This window comes from Cryptotermes secundus, unplaced genomic scaffold (assembly GCF_002891405.2).
Source record: "Cryptotermes secundus unplaced genomic scaffold, Csec_1.0 scaffold339, whole genome shotgun sequence".
Taxonomy (NCBI): Eukaryota; Metazoa; Arthropoda; class Insecta; order Blattodea; family Kalotermitidae; genus Cryptotermes; species Cryptotermes secundus.
In genome coordinates, this window is record NW_019725004.1 from 640438 (window position 1) to 656017 (window position 15580).

At 40.7% G+C, this 15580-nt stretch overlaps 1 protein-coding gene across 3 annotated transcripts in view; it reads right to left on the reverse strand.

Annotated features, from left to right (window-relative positions):
• Positions 1-1112: 1112 nt before the first annotated feature.
• The window catches only part of LOC111863174 (eukaryotic translation initiation factor 5A), a 26832-nt gene continuing 12364 nt past the window's right edge, over positions 1113-15580 (reverse strand). For all 3 annotated transcript variants that reach the window (XM_023849230.2, XM_023849229.1, XM_023849231.2), the window contains exons 3-5: positions 10905-11072; positions 9029-9163; positions 1113-1536 (exon numbers count right to left, since the gene is read on the reverse strand). In XM_023849230.2, coding sequence (XP_023704998.1) covers positions 1465-1536; positions 9029-9163; positions 10905-11072 — 375 coding nt within the window. In that variant the 3' untranslated portion in view covers positions 1113-1464. The remainder of the gene's footprint in view (positions 1537-9028; positions 9164-10904; positions 11073-15580) is intronic.

A 15580-nucleotide genomic window follows, 5' to 3' on the forward strand; every position in this document is an offset into this window, starting at 1 on the left:
TCCGGCCGTAGGGAGCTGCAAGCAATTTAAAAGTCCGTACGTTAAAGGTTAATTTTTAATTCTGCTTAATGTGTGACTAATATACAAGCTAAATACACAATGAAAAATTACATTATATAAATAACAAAAAGGCAATGACATAATTATCTAAAATGGATAATCTAATTTTAAGTTAAATATTAGATGAATGATTCATCAAGCTTGGATGGATACTTGGCAGACACCACAAAAAGATTTGCCATCACTACTAAACACCATTTACCAGAGCCCTTACTTAAAACGAACCCATCTCTTGTTTGAAATGTCACCTGAGCTGCTAAAATTTTCCAACAACTGATAAAGCTCCAATCTCTTTAATACTTATGTCTGAAACTAACATTTAGAAAAGAATATCTTAAAAGCACACCCCCTGCCAGCAATGGGGGTCACAGTATTGCACAGTAGTATGAAATCATCAAGCCACTTATTTCTTGGGAATGAACTTTTTATTTTTACACCCTTGCTTCTTCAGCATAAATTTGTAACAGTCAATATGAGGAAGTAGAGAGGTATTAAAAAAAATGTTAATACCTATCAATATGTATTAGTCATAATTATATTAGCCACTTCACATTAGGGTAATTTCAAACACAGAATATAAACAAACCGCTTCACAAAACAAAATTGGACAAATGAATGTATAATATTGCATATCACATTTCATAAACAAATGAAACGTTCCCTCACGTTTCCCCTGAACCACTGATTTTACATTGAGCCACATTGCAAAGTTTATCCTGTATATGTATAACCTACAGGTGCAATTGAGGGAAATTTCACACCGATTTGTACTGCACAAGCATGCTGACATCATGAAGTCTCTCAAAAAAGATACCCATAAAAAGACTGTAAATAGAAAGATCCTTCCTTCACCATCATCCCAGAGTTAAATACATACACATTAATAACATTTGAGAATGTACTCTTTCCAATACACAGGGCCACAAAAAGTGATTTATATTTCTGGCAAGGGTTTCAGGTGAGGCAGGCAGGGTGCTGTCACAGCTGCAGCAACACAGTGCCACATGCAACACTATGTTGGGAAGCAGGAATGGCCAACAACTAAAACAATGTGTGCTCCACAAGTCTTTTTATTTACTCCTCAACCTTCTAATGTGTCGACACATCCACATTGGGGGAGTGAGAGCATAACTATCGTACGTGATTAGTTTAAATCATTCATCAGTTTATTATAATACACATGTGGGTTTTTAAAGAAATTAAACAAGCGTTTCAAAAATACCATGATGGTCCGGTTTTCTGAGAGCTATGGTACAGTATCTTAAATTTTGGAACTGGTTTAGCAAATGGAACAGTGACATAAACCTCACCCATCAATTGCCCTGGTAGTACACATAGCATCAACCATTGCTTCTTTCTTGTAATATTTTTTATTTACTTTTTTTTCCCAACAGCTTGCATAAATTATTTGTCCAGAGCTGTATTAGTTTTGATGGCAATAACGCATTCTTCACCACAGGACTTCAAAACGGTGCACTGTGAACAAAACAAAAGAAAAGTAAATTTAGAAACTGTAATATGCCATTCACACATTCTCTCTTCAAAATCACACAATAAAACATGGCTTTCAAGTAAAAATCTATGGTGAAGAATTTATCTGCTTCTTGAAACTGGTATGATTGTTGGACATAAATTTCAGCATGTATTCAAAGCCCATTATAAAATCTTCCTTGTATTGGTCAGAGAACATCTGCATGGGTATAAAGTTCCATGATTACACCACCGTGGTTTATTTTGAATAATTTATTGAAGATAAAAATTTACAGATGTTTCATATCGCAGAGCGGTGAAGATTCATACTGTGGGCCTGTGTAATAAGATACCAAGCAATCTGGTAAAAGGTAAAGCTATCTATCCCACATTTTCTCTAGACAATCGGCTCACAGATGGCGATAAGGGTGTCAGCCTTATGTGCTGGCTGCTCTTTACCTCCCAGGAATATTCCTGGTACTCATTTCTGTTAGAGGCTGAGTCAGCCCCAGGGCCATAATGTGGCTGGAAGGATTAGGTAAACTGAAAAAAAATCAATGACCTAATCAGGAATCGAATCTGCAACCTTCCAGCATGTAGCATAGTGCCTCAACCAACTATGCTACTGCATGCCCCCAAGCAGCCTGGTAAGCAAGTAAAATATTTCAGAGGAACATATACTTCAATGTCCAAGCCAGAAAATCACAGCAGCATGTTCAAAACACTGGCATCCACCTACCAGATTAAACAGTACAATAGCTAACGAGGCCACAATATGAATAAAAAACCATCACATGGCAAAAATAAATTAACAGAAGATACTTCAATACAATCAAATTATGTATTACCTGTATTTCATTAAGTACAGGGTGTTTCACGATTTTAGGGCATAACTGGAGGTGATTTCCTTGGTCTTTGTGATCAAAAAAGTTCATATAAACATGTGTCTGATTTAGGACGGTTACGGAGTTATGACCGTTTTTTCATTCCTGTACACGCCCTCGTGTGAACCGCGTGTCAGCTGGCGGGTTGCTATTTTTAGCCAGCTGCAGACAGAGCGTTCTCGTTATCTCGACACTTGAGAGCTACCTACGGCGTGGTGGGTTGGTATGTCCGGCGCGGTTCACAACCGAGCGGCAGCCTGTGTTGCAGCCGGCGGTGGCATTTTCAAAAATCAGCTTTAAGCACCAATAAATTCAAATTAAAGGTAATTTCACAAAGTTAACTTTACATTCATACTTTAAATGTATCATGTATTATGCTGGTTTGTTATTTTGTTCTGTTTATTGTCAGTAATCGTTACCTTCTATTCTGAGTTTAAAATGGTCATAACTCCGTAACCATCCAAAATTGGACCCATGTTTATATGAACTTTTTTGATCACAAAGACCTAGGAAATCACCCCCTGCAGCAATGCCCTAAAGTCGCGAAACACCCTGTATATACCATTAGTTACACTTATAAAAACATTTACATTCAGCCATATTTGGGAAATTTGAAGAACCATTTAAGCTTGAGGTGAACTTGAAATTATAGTGGAACGATGAGATAAAAATGAAATTTGGAAGACATTTAGTATAGACCCTCAAAACTTCAAGATCAGAAATAATTAAGGAGTTGAAACATATGAGAAAAGACCTCCCAACATATATCTTATGCACTGTAGTTACATACGAGGGGGGACCCAAAAATAACCGGAATTTATTTTTGTTATTTTTTATTTTTGCATTTTTATTGAATTGTATATTAGTCCCCTTCAAAGTACTGTCCATGTGCATTAATGCACTTGTCCCAACGCTTTTGCCACTGCTCAAAACAGTGCTGGAATTCTTGAGGCTGGATACTGTTCAAAGCCTTTAGCATGTTTTCTTTGACTTCATCCACATCACGGAATCGCTTTCCTTTCAGACTTCTCTTCATCTGTGGAAACAAAAAAAAAGTCTGACGGAGCCAGGTTGGGTGAGTAAGGTGGATGAGGCACAATCACCATGTTGTTGCTTGTCAAAAACTGTCGGACCCTCAAAGCTGTGTGGGCTGGAGCATTGTCGTGGTGAAGCAACCAGTTCTCATTTCTCCACATTTTGGACCGTTTTCGTCACTCTCTCTCGTAATCTTCGTAACACATCCAGGTAAAAATGTTGGTTCACTGTTTGTCCTGGCGGAACGAACTCTTTGTGGACAATGCCATTCACATCAAAAAAACAAATCAACATTGTTTTCACATTGGATCGCACTTGACGCGCTTTCTTCGGTCGTGGTGAAGTTGGAGTTTTCCACTGGCTTGATGATTGCTTTGATTCTGGATCGTACCCGTAGCACCAAGACTCATCGCCAGTCACAATTCTTTTAAGAAATTCTGGATCGTTCTGCACTTCACTCTTCAAGTCGCGGCAAACATTCACGCGGTTTTCTCTTTGGTCATCTCCGAGCAAGCGAGGAACAAATTTTGCAGACACCCGTCTCATGTGCAAACCTTCGGTTAAAATTCGCTGGACCGTGCTCCATGAGATGTTCGTTTCCTCAGAAAGTTGGTCAATGGTCTTTCGACGATCTTCATCAATTGCACGTTTGATTTTGGCAATGTTTTCATCATTTCTTCCTGTCGAAGGACGCCCGGGTTTTGGCATGTCTTCTGTTGACATGTTGCCAGATTTGAAACGGGAAAACCACTCATAGACCTGTGATTTCCCCAAAGCATCATCATTAAAGGCTTGCCGAAGCATCCCAGTCTCGGCTGCAGTTTTCCCTAACAGAAAGCAAAATTTCACGCACACTCTTTGTTCCTTCTGGTCGGCCATCTCACTAATTGCCAAAGGGTTGAAACAGGAACGCACACAACAGAGCACCACAGACAAACCACTTAACTCAGACTGACGCCAGCTCACTAACAGTTGTGGGAGACCCCCAGCTAACACCATCTAGCAGCACAACTCGTAACTACAAAGCATGCGCGCGCAACAGGTCAGTTCCGGTTATTTTTGGGTCCCCCTTCGTATACTGAAGTACCTAATGTGAACAGTACCTGAAGCCGAGCTGAGAAATATAACTAGAACAAGTAATGGAAAACAAAGACTGGTATGCTAGCACCAAAAAGTTCTTTTGTTCACTAGTATATTTTGTATTTGTTCCCATATTCTCTCAGTTCAACTTACAGTTATGTCACACTACTCACATCTCTTTATCACTCACTCTGAGGGAGAATTTCTACCTCAGTTACTTAAAAGGTACTGATTTTACAATGATTATAATACAGGCCTACCAGCACAAGCTACCATAATCTTAACACTTTCAATATCAACCCACGTACATGCTCAGGCATTAAATCAATTTTTTTTCCCAATGCACCGACTACTGTGGTCAGAATATTATGATTAACGCAAGTCCATGAATTGCCACGTTGTGAATTTCCAACTTATAGCGAAATGCAAATTAGATCTGTCAAGTTTCTGAACCACATCTTCTACTTTATTCTGATTATAACCTGTATGGATCAGTTTGCTACAATGCCAATACCCACTGGTAGGTGGCATACAACAGAATCAATGTCCAGTTTAACTCTATGTATAGATGTACATGTAAATATAAATGTGGGAACCCCCAATAACTAACCAGACATCTCTGGAATGACTTCTATTATCATGTGATACCAATCATGATGAACTACAATCTCCCCCATACACAAAGTATCAAAACAAAGCACACAACACTGTCCAGAAACCTGACTAAATTAACTTTTAATTACATTTGCTGCTCCAGAATTTGTGTTGACATGGGTTCAACTGCAACCTATGGTTGCCCCTTAAGCATTCAGACCTCTACTGGGTCCACTGCATACCCCTGTGTTGCCCAGGCTCCTTTAAGAGCCTTGACCTTGGCTAGAGCCAAAACCTTTCCCTGTTGCAGCCCTCTTAATATCCATTCGCTATACCCATGCAGAGACAAAGATCACAGAACCATGCCCAACCAAGCCAGGCAAACATAATTTCATCTTTTCTTGGCCTGTTGGCAGCAGGATATCCAAGACATGCTGTCATTCACTGCCAGGGCCACCAGAATGCACACCACGACTGGTCCCAGCTGGACTTGAAACTTGCTGCACTAGACTAATAGCTTCTGAATGTAACAGCACAAATGCACCCACATTAACAGAACTTTCTGAGCACACCAATTAATTTGCTAGTATTTAACGACACATGAAATGTTTAGTATGTTAGGAAATTTCCTAGATCACAGATCTGAAGAAACAGCCGAGAGCACAGCTTAGACATCATATGAACCTGCCACTAGTCAACACATTAACAAATATGGCATCTATCACATCCTGTCCCTTTTCTATCTTCAGTCACAAAGAACTAAGAAATGGACAAGTCTCTATTTCTGCCACTACACAGTGCAGATAGCTATTCCATCAGACAAGATCTGGCAGTCCGAAGTGTAAGGCACTGGCCTTATGCTGAATCCAGCGTGGCCTTATCAGCATGCCTTCCCTTTCTCTCAACTCTGACACAGTCAAAACTTGGTGATTTGGGTCCCATGTTAAGCTGCAGGTCCCCCCTCTGCCAGCCACCATCTTCATCTTATCTATCATCCTAGTATTAGAGGTAAAATGGAAATCATGCCCTAATGTACTTCCACACAGGGCTCCAGAAATACTACAATTCTATTTGTCCATACATTTTGGTAATGCCGAAAATGTGCTCTCCCGTGCAAAATAAGAATGTGTATCTCTGGAGCCCTACACTATCATGAAAATGTGAATTCCTAATTTCAATTTTGCGAGACTGGTAGAGGCCGGGATGGTCAGAAATCATAATGCCACAACACAAACCGACAATGACCAATATTCAGTAACTGCTGACATGTTCCAACACAACGTTACCATCATAATTTCTTTCCCGTTTGTCTGAACAGTGTATGCAAATGCAAATTACAACACTTAACATCACAGTTCCCAAAATGATTTAGCTTAATAAAATTATATAAAAACTAACTTCCTTACTTTGTAAGTAACCAAGATGAAGCCCGAAATTTAACCTTTATCCGATGAACGTCATCATATGATGTCGCGGATTCCACACGTGTAAGGTTTTTTTAATATTATATTAAAAATATAAATTGTTGTTCTATTTACATGATTTTTGGTCACCACCTTTATAAGGAGACAGCCTTCGTTCCTGCATGATCTAATGTAATCTAGGGACGTCATATGAAGTTAAAAGTAAGGACAAATTTAAGAACGACATCATATGATGTCTCGCATTCCACGCATGTAAAGATTTTTTTAAAATTAAATTTAAAATATAAATTGTTCTTCTATTTACATAATTTTTGGTCACAACCTTTATAAGGTGACAGCCTTCCCTCCTGCGTGATCTAATGTAATCTACCGACGTCATATGGCCGAACGACCTCATATGATTTCGCGCATTGCACGCGTGTAAAGATTTTTTTAAAATTAAATTTTTGCTCTACTTACGTGATATATGTTCACCATCTTCATGAGGAAACAGCCTTCCCCCCTGCGTCATCTATGGTAATGTGGCCTTCGTATGGTACTGCCGAAAAAATTCCGAAATGCAGAGTCCGACGTCGCAGCTCACGCACTTCGTACGAACGCTAGACCGCTTCCCACGCGAAAAGCACACACGACACCTCAGTTGCGATTTAGAGGAAGCAGGCCAGTGATGTCGAGCTGCAGTGATATTTATCCCCGCAGCTACACCGGAATAATTATTCACACCTCTCCAGCCACACTGGTCTGGCGGTCCCCAAGTTGCCGACGAAGGTGATGACCCGTCGTCCGCGGACTCAGAATTCCAACTTTGCTTGCCCCTCTCATAATCTGTCTCACTGAACAGCTGTTACTCAATTTCAGGCATCAGAAGACCAACCTTCCACGCCACATTCAGAATCAGTTGAATAGCAGTCCAAATCTGTGTCATTGAACAGCTGTTTCTCATTTCAGCATTTTCCATACGATGTCGTGTATACGCCTCTCTAGCAATGCTAGCAGTGAATCTCTGTGCTTAGACCACGATAAGAAGCCATAAATCTTAACCTCGAGCCCACACATACAAAAATCTCATTCACGACTTCTCTGAACCCAATATCTGCTTCATGATGTCATGGGTGGCTAACCTTATATTGCGATGTTTCAAAATCGTTACAAACACAATGGTTTGACTGCAATGAATGAACGAATGACCGATCTGGCAACACCATATTCCGAGAATTAACTTCTGTGTTTATCTAACACATTAGGCAGCGAGGAATTTCAGACGCCTACAGTCGTGCATAGAGACATGTCCCATACGATAAATAAGCTACAACAAGAGATACCATTGAATGTGAAGTCGCCACAAGGACTTACACTGCTAAAACGCATGGTGCAGAAAATGTATTACACTGCTAGAACGCATGGTGCAGAAAATGTATGAATTTCGGGAAATTCTATTTTGGGAATCAGTGTAAAAATTTTTTACAGATATTAAAATCTGTAAATTAGAATATCTGATTCTATATTCTTTCTACATTAAAGGAGCGTTCATTTCGTTCGTTTATCATAAAAAATGTAGAAATCACACAATTTTTAGAAACATGCTTACAATTTCATTGCTCTAGAAGGGCGGGCATTTAAATAAACTCCATCCAGCTGCCCCTACCGGAAATTAAATGGCCCGTCCGATAAAGGTTAAAGACCAAGGATATGATACTGTGCTGTCTGGTCAGGGCCATCACACACCTCAGGGATGGTGATAGACGAATATGGAGCAATGGTGGACTGATGATTACCATGGAGAAAACCAAAGAAATTCTGTGAAAAACCTGTTCCAGTGTCATTTTATCCACAGCGAACGTCACATGAAGCACCTAGGACTGAACCAAAGGCCCCACAGAGAGACAGGTCAGTGCCTAGTTGCCCAAATTCTGGTTCAGCCCCCAACAAAATTACAAACTATTGTTAGCAGTTTGCAAAAACTTGTTCTACAGCCACTTTTCTGCATAGAAAGGAAAATGTTTCTGCACAAGGTACCTGAGAAGAAACACATATTCAACCAGGGCATAAGTGAGATTTAATCTCCGAGATCCTGTAGCACTAACAAACCAAGGTTACAGAATGTTAGTGACTCTAGGCTCGGTATACAGAAACTAAAATGTTCGTCTAAGCAGAAAATGACACCATCTCATCAGAAGATTTCTCTTGGACACAAATCTTTTGTACCCCACCCAATTCATTTCAGCCCACTTTATGTCCACATGTTCATCCGGTAAAGCTGCACCTAATAGTTTTTCACTCTTTCCTTCATCACCAGGAAAATATTGTACTTCCTGATATTATACCATTCTCTCTCGTGTATCTGACAGCCATTACTTCTTGCAAGAGCAACCATGTCAGGTCACTCCATTTGGTGGAAGACCTCTTACCATTTTGTGTTGCGGAACTATTCAATGATAACAGTGAAACAAAATAAAAATAACTGTACATTTCAGCACTCACCAGCAGCTCTTTACCAGCTTCAAAATCAGCCCGCAGCTGTGCACCAAGCTCTCCATCAGGTACCTTAAGGTCTTCACGCAGGTCTCCATTATCAGCCATAAGACAAAGATAACCATCGTCCGAGATGTCAGTAAGCTGTAAGATTAAGAATCTATTTCTGTATAATCTGTGCTTGAAAATCATGTTCAAGTTTATGCAAGGCACAAATAAAAATACTGTACCAGAAAGAAAATAACAGGAAATGGGGAGGCAGGGTTGGAAGCAAAATCTACACCCCCTCAGTTTACATACTGTATCTTCTTGAATACACCGCACACATTTTTCAGAAGAAAGAAAGAATTTAAGAAAGAAAATGTGCGAAAGAAGTGGGGTGCACAACTTATTCACATGAAAGTTAACATTACTTGTCATATTTTTGTGACTAGCTGATCCCTCGTCCAAGGAGTCCTACTGATTGCCTTAGGATTAAGAAACTGGTGCGAAACAAAGCACTTCACAGATGCCCTATGCTCGAAAGTGGGAGCAACAGGAATATGAGAACAACCTGTCACATTTAGCACCCCACCACACCCCACTCCTCTGTTAGCTTTTGTACTGTCATGCATCACACACTGATAGAGAGGGTGCAGTTCACCTCAGTTTATTCAGGAGTGAAAGTCTGTTTTATGTTATCGGTCTGAGGGGGGGGATACAAGTATGTGATTATGATCTTTCAGTGAGTGAAAAATTAAAGGTAAAGGACAAAAGATGCATGGGAACATATCACCCAGACTGGTAGACGAAAGCTGCAAAAAGGGTGGTGTCTCAAATAGCCTTGATGAATAAGAAGGATACTTCATTTGGTAAAGTGGTGACAACCATGTGAGTTCTGCTAATGACGACGAAAGCAATGGAGAACAGAATACTGTAGGTACATAATCCATTTCTATTTTGCAAGTTGTATGTGATGAAGTCATAACAGAATAAAGTACGACAACGAACGCTAATACCACATATTTTCCATGTTGCACTACACCAGGTCTCGGGAACTGTGAATGTAGCGGCACTGGAAATAACACACGTTCTATTATATGAAATAATGTTTATCAATATTGCATGTTTAGTTTGTTTAACATAATTCAAAATTTCTATTTTTTTTCTCATATTAAAAATCAGAGCATACAGGAAAGTGGCGAAATGGTGAATCATCTGTTCTCTTGAATCTTCCACAGCACGCACCAAATCTTCATTAAACAAAGATGGTTGGCCACTCCATGGATCATCATGCACATTTTCGCATCCTTCATTAAGGTGTCTCACCCATCTCTGTACCATTGCATCACTCAAAGCATGTTCTCCATACATCTCACAAAGTCGACGATGAATGTCACATGTTTCTTGAATTCAAGAAATGGATTACAGACTGCATTTCACATGTGGCAGGCTTCTTGATTTACTTGAACATTGTAAACACAGAATAACGCACAAACACAGTTCGATTGTCTGCAAATGGCGTTCATGCCTTCCCAAAGGACCAACAAACTCTACATGCATGTGCTCTATTGTGACCATAGCACTGCAGTGGAAATATTTGCAAACAGAACTTACTTTGCGGACATGCCTCACATCTGCTTAAAAGTACGACCAGATTTCTTTTTTGTAATTTAACTGAAAAACGAAAAGTCTTACAATCATGAAAAAAGCAAAATACTGCTATCATTGATAATATGCCAATATACTCTACATTTTATGGTAATGAGAAAGTGCTACGATGGGAAGTGCAAATATGATAATACCCTCATGTATCACCTGACTACAAGAACTTAAAACGCCAAAACTATCCAAACCATGGAAAGATCTCATGGTGGATGAAGTAACAACAGGGAAATTTCCTTACCTGGTAATCTTCACGTTTTACAAAAGGCACATCCATATTGTGGGTCGATGGACATATATCTTCATACTTCTTAGCATTAAAAATATCTATACCCACAAGATGTACTTTGGCATGACCATGTTTACCTGTCTTGGAGGTAGACATTTCAACAATTTTGCATGGGCGTGACTGGAACAAAGAAACAGAGATAACACAAAATACATAACCAGAATGCAACATATTGCACAATGGAGGACAACCCCTCCCTCCCCAGCAGTGACGTGGCAGCTCTGGCCACGGTGATGTAGCCCCCCACGGGCTACGTGGCACCGCTTCCTATTGTGACGAGGCACGCAACACCAGTGTCGACACGGCGTCAGGCAACAGCGGTACCCATTACGTAACAGGCAGACACTGCGACTATATAAGGGAACTACACAGACGCCGAAGGAGTAAAAAAGTGTATCAGCCACCGAAGTGAGTTCTCCACTCAGCAGTGAACAAGTTAAAAGTGTATCAGCCACCGAAGTGAGTTCTCCAGTCAGCAGTGAACGAGTTAAAGTGTGAAACCCCGCAACAGTGTGAACAGATTACTGAGAATAGGGTTATAAAGTGTGAAACCCCGCAACTTTGTTATAATTAATTGTAGCTGAGACTTGTAGGTTGTTAAATAAACCAATTAACAAACCGAACGGCGTCTTCAGTGTCTGAACACGTAACACTGGTGTCAGAATTGTTTACGAACTTCAATACGCCTCGACGAATAATTGAACTTACAAGTGCTTCGACTATTATACTGCCACAAAAATGGAAATGCAGCAGATGATGGAACTTCTACTGAAGGAAATCAGAGACAATCGAAAGAAAGACAAAGAGGATATGCTGAAAGAAATGCGGGCCAACCAGGCGAAGGCAGAGGCAAAATTAGACTCCTATCAAGAAAAGGCAGAGATCGGCCTCAAGGAATCGCTGGCCAGATTGGAGGATCACAGACAGAATGACCAAAGAGAACTGAGGGCGAAAATTGACGCCGATTAGAAAGCCTGGCAGAAAGAGATGATGACCTGCCGAGAAACGACGGAGGCGCATCTAGAAAAAGAAGTAAAGATGATAGCCTACCAAAAGATGGAGGTATGTCTAGAAGAGGAAAAGCTGGCCACAGTGGACACGAAACCTGCGGTGGCACAAGAGGTCCCCATAGTAATACCAGTTGGAGAGACGGTGGCCTGCCAAGAAACGGAGGTACATGCAGAAGAAGAGCCGGCCTCAGTGGACATGAAACCTGAGGCGGCCTTCCGAGAGGTACCCATAGAAGACACTGAAGTAATGCCGGTCGGAGAACCGAAGAAGAAAAGGCATAGGGACCGAAATAAGCGAAATATGAAGAATCCAACACGGGGAAGTTGTGGACCCCAGAAGAAGTTGGCTGTAGCCTGCAGAGGGACGAGCTGCCGCGTGGAAGTGGCACGGCAGAAGAAAACCAGCAGGAAGGTGTCCCGCCATGCAACAGTGGCATGGCGTCGAACGAACATCTTCAGGAAATGTTGGACCCGAGGAGATTATGAATCCCGGATGAAGTTGGCTGCCAACTGCATGAAGACATCCCGTCGCACGACAGTGACACAATGTTGGAGAAATGCCTTCAAGAAGGAAAGTCCCCAGGGAACCTTCGGATGCCGGAGAAAGGACTTGGCGCCTCGGTCTCATGCCAGAAAGTGGTAGGAAGACCAGGAGGAACGACGTCAGCAAGTACAGACGTTCGGGAAGACTGTGGAAAGGCCCGGAACACAACACTGGCATCAGGAATCGCCTGAGACAGCAACTACAACGCAGAAATGAAGTGAAGGGCCTAGGTGGCGGACAGCCACGATATGTGAAGAAACCAGACCTGAGGAAAACTGCACGACTGCAGATCGCCAAGCGAGTAGCCGGATTTTTGGTCGGCCTATGACAAGGCAAGTATTGGACCTTGTGGAGGGGTCGACCCCTCCAAAAGGAAAAAAGGGAAACAGCCCGTATGCGGGGGAACTGGTAGTATGAGCACCGGCCTCCCTAGCAAGAATGAATGAAGACGAATGAATGTGATACAACGGGATCTTCTAGGCGAGCTGAAAGGAAACCGCTCGAGACAAGCTGGTCTTAAGAGGGGAGCGGTTGTAATGGCCGGATAATAGTCGTTGCGAGGAGTAGCCGAAACAGGAGACGCAGAAAGCACAGCCTCCAAAGAAAAGGAATGGGGGTGCACCATTAGGCTATTTGGGACGAACAGCCTTAAGGAGGGAGCAGCGTGACATGTTGCACAATGGAGGACAACCCCTCCCTCCCCCAGCAGTGACGTAGCCCCTGCTACGTGGCACCGCTTCCTATTGTGACGAGGCACGCAATGCCAGTGTCGACACGGCGTCAGGCGGTACCCATTACGTAACAGGCAGACACTGCAACTATATAAGGGAACACAACAGCTGCCGAAGGAGTAAAAAAGTGTATCAGCCGCCGAAGTGAGTTCTCCACTCAGTAGTGAACGAGTTAAAAGTGTATCAGCCGCCGAAGTGAATTCTCCAGTCAGCAGTGAACGAATTAAAGTGTGAAATCCCGCAACAGTGTGAACAGATTACTGCGAATAGGGTTATAAAGTGTGAAACCCAGCAACTTTGTTATAATTAATTGTAGCCGAGACTCGTAGGTTGTTAAATAAACCAATTAACAATCCGAACGGCATCTTCAGTGTCTGAACACATTACAATATAAAGTTTAAAACAGTCATGAAATGAGTCAGTAGTCAAATATGGCATGAGAGGGGTTGTTTTTGAAGTGGGCTTTTAAATTGTTCTTATTCAACTCAGGTACAGAAAAAAAAAAGACTGCTGCACTGAAAATTCAATATTTGGCACATCTGTAACAAAGTGTGCTTAATCAAGTACTATGCCACAACATACTGGGGAACAGAGATACAGCTCCATGGCATTAAACAGAGGTGAGTGGACAGCTTCACATCATGTAATTGCATCACACCCGAGCCCTGGTCATCCAGCCCATAACCTCGTCACTATACTGAGCTATCCTGACTCAAGACCTGGATACCACCATAAAAAAATGTATAGAGGAAATGTAGGAAACGAGTATTTCTATATAGCAGGAAGAGTTAAGAATGGAAAATATACATTTATGAATATTCAATCCTTATTCATCTTCTTAGCTTACTCTCAGCATATAAAGAAGGCAGGTGATTATTCTGAGTTACAAAATGCACAGCTCTGAATTATTTCTATACTAATTGTGGGCAGTTTTAAGTAGTCTGAGATCACACAGCAACCAGTCACTATAGCATTATGGTGCAGTTACACAATGTTTCTGAATTTAACTTGGTCATGGAATCCTCCCACACTTGAAACATTTTTCCGGAACTCCAAATAAAATGGTTTATGAAGCTAAAAATCTACATCACAAATATGTGCGGAAGAGAGATAAATGTTAAACAAGGATACAGGCTCAACATATTTAGAAACAAAAAATCACATTTCATGTATATGAAACATGGAGGTTAAAATAAAAAAAATATTATGCAATTTTAAATAAAAAGAGGGGTTTTCTCTTCTTCAAAATTCCTTATACATTTGGCTTGATAATGGAAAGCTGAATTCTGAAACCTGGTGCTGCATTTAGTCTGTTTCTTTCTTTTCTTCAAAATTCCTTATACATTTGGCTTGATAATGGAAAGCTGAATTCTGAAACCTGGTGCTGCATTTAGTCTGTTTCTTCTGCTGCATAATTCAAGATCCCAGTTTTGCACAGCTACATACTGGCAAAAGGTATCAGATGGACATACACATGTTTTGATAGACATACACATGTTTTGATAAAGATTTTTCCTCCGAGGTAAAAGCACAGTTTAGTTTATAAATTTCTTCCTCTGAAAGTGTCATTTCCAATCTAAAGAAGCTCTGCAATGAAAACTACTTTGAGGTTGATATTAAAAATCAATTCACATTTTTAATTTGCTTGATGTTGAAAAAATATGAGGTTACTGAGATCCCCTATTAATTACTGAAAGCTTTTAAGGTGCCTTGTTTATGTAACTTTAGGGAAGACTGCAGAGAAAACACTGCCTCCAACAGTTGGCATGATTTTCTCTATGTGGTTATGTCATATCAAATGAAAGTAGGCGATCAGTTCTTACCAGAATGTCTTGATATACTATAACAGAATATTCTTGAGGAAATAATTCCATTTCCTGGCATACCAGGGTTCTGCAGAATACCATTAGTGAAACAGTAAGTTAGAAAGTCATGCTTCTGGCCAATTTTAAGAAAATTATGAGCCATAAAGCTTAATGGCTTTGTAAAGTGAAAAAGATACATTCCTGATGATAATGATGCAACTCACAGCATTAACCTTTATCCTACGGCCCTTTAAACTTAGGCTGTGGCAGCGGTACGGAATTATTTAAAGGGCCGCTCTTAGAAATCCGTAAAAGCTGTAAGTTACTTACTAATTTTGCTCCTATTTCTGCTATTTCTGTGATAATCGAACGAAATAAACGCTGTTTTTTTCTCGAAAGAATATAGAATCAGATATTGTAATTTACAGATTGTATAAAACATGTTAAAATTTTTGCACTGACTCCAAAAAGAAATTTGCCAATTTTTTTCCTTCTCTGCGAGAATTCATACGTTTTGGACACCCCTGAATGCCATCTG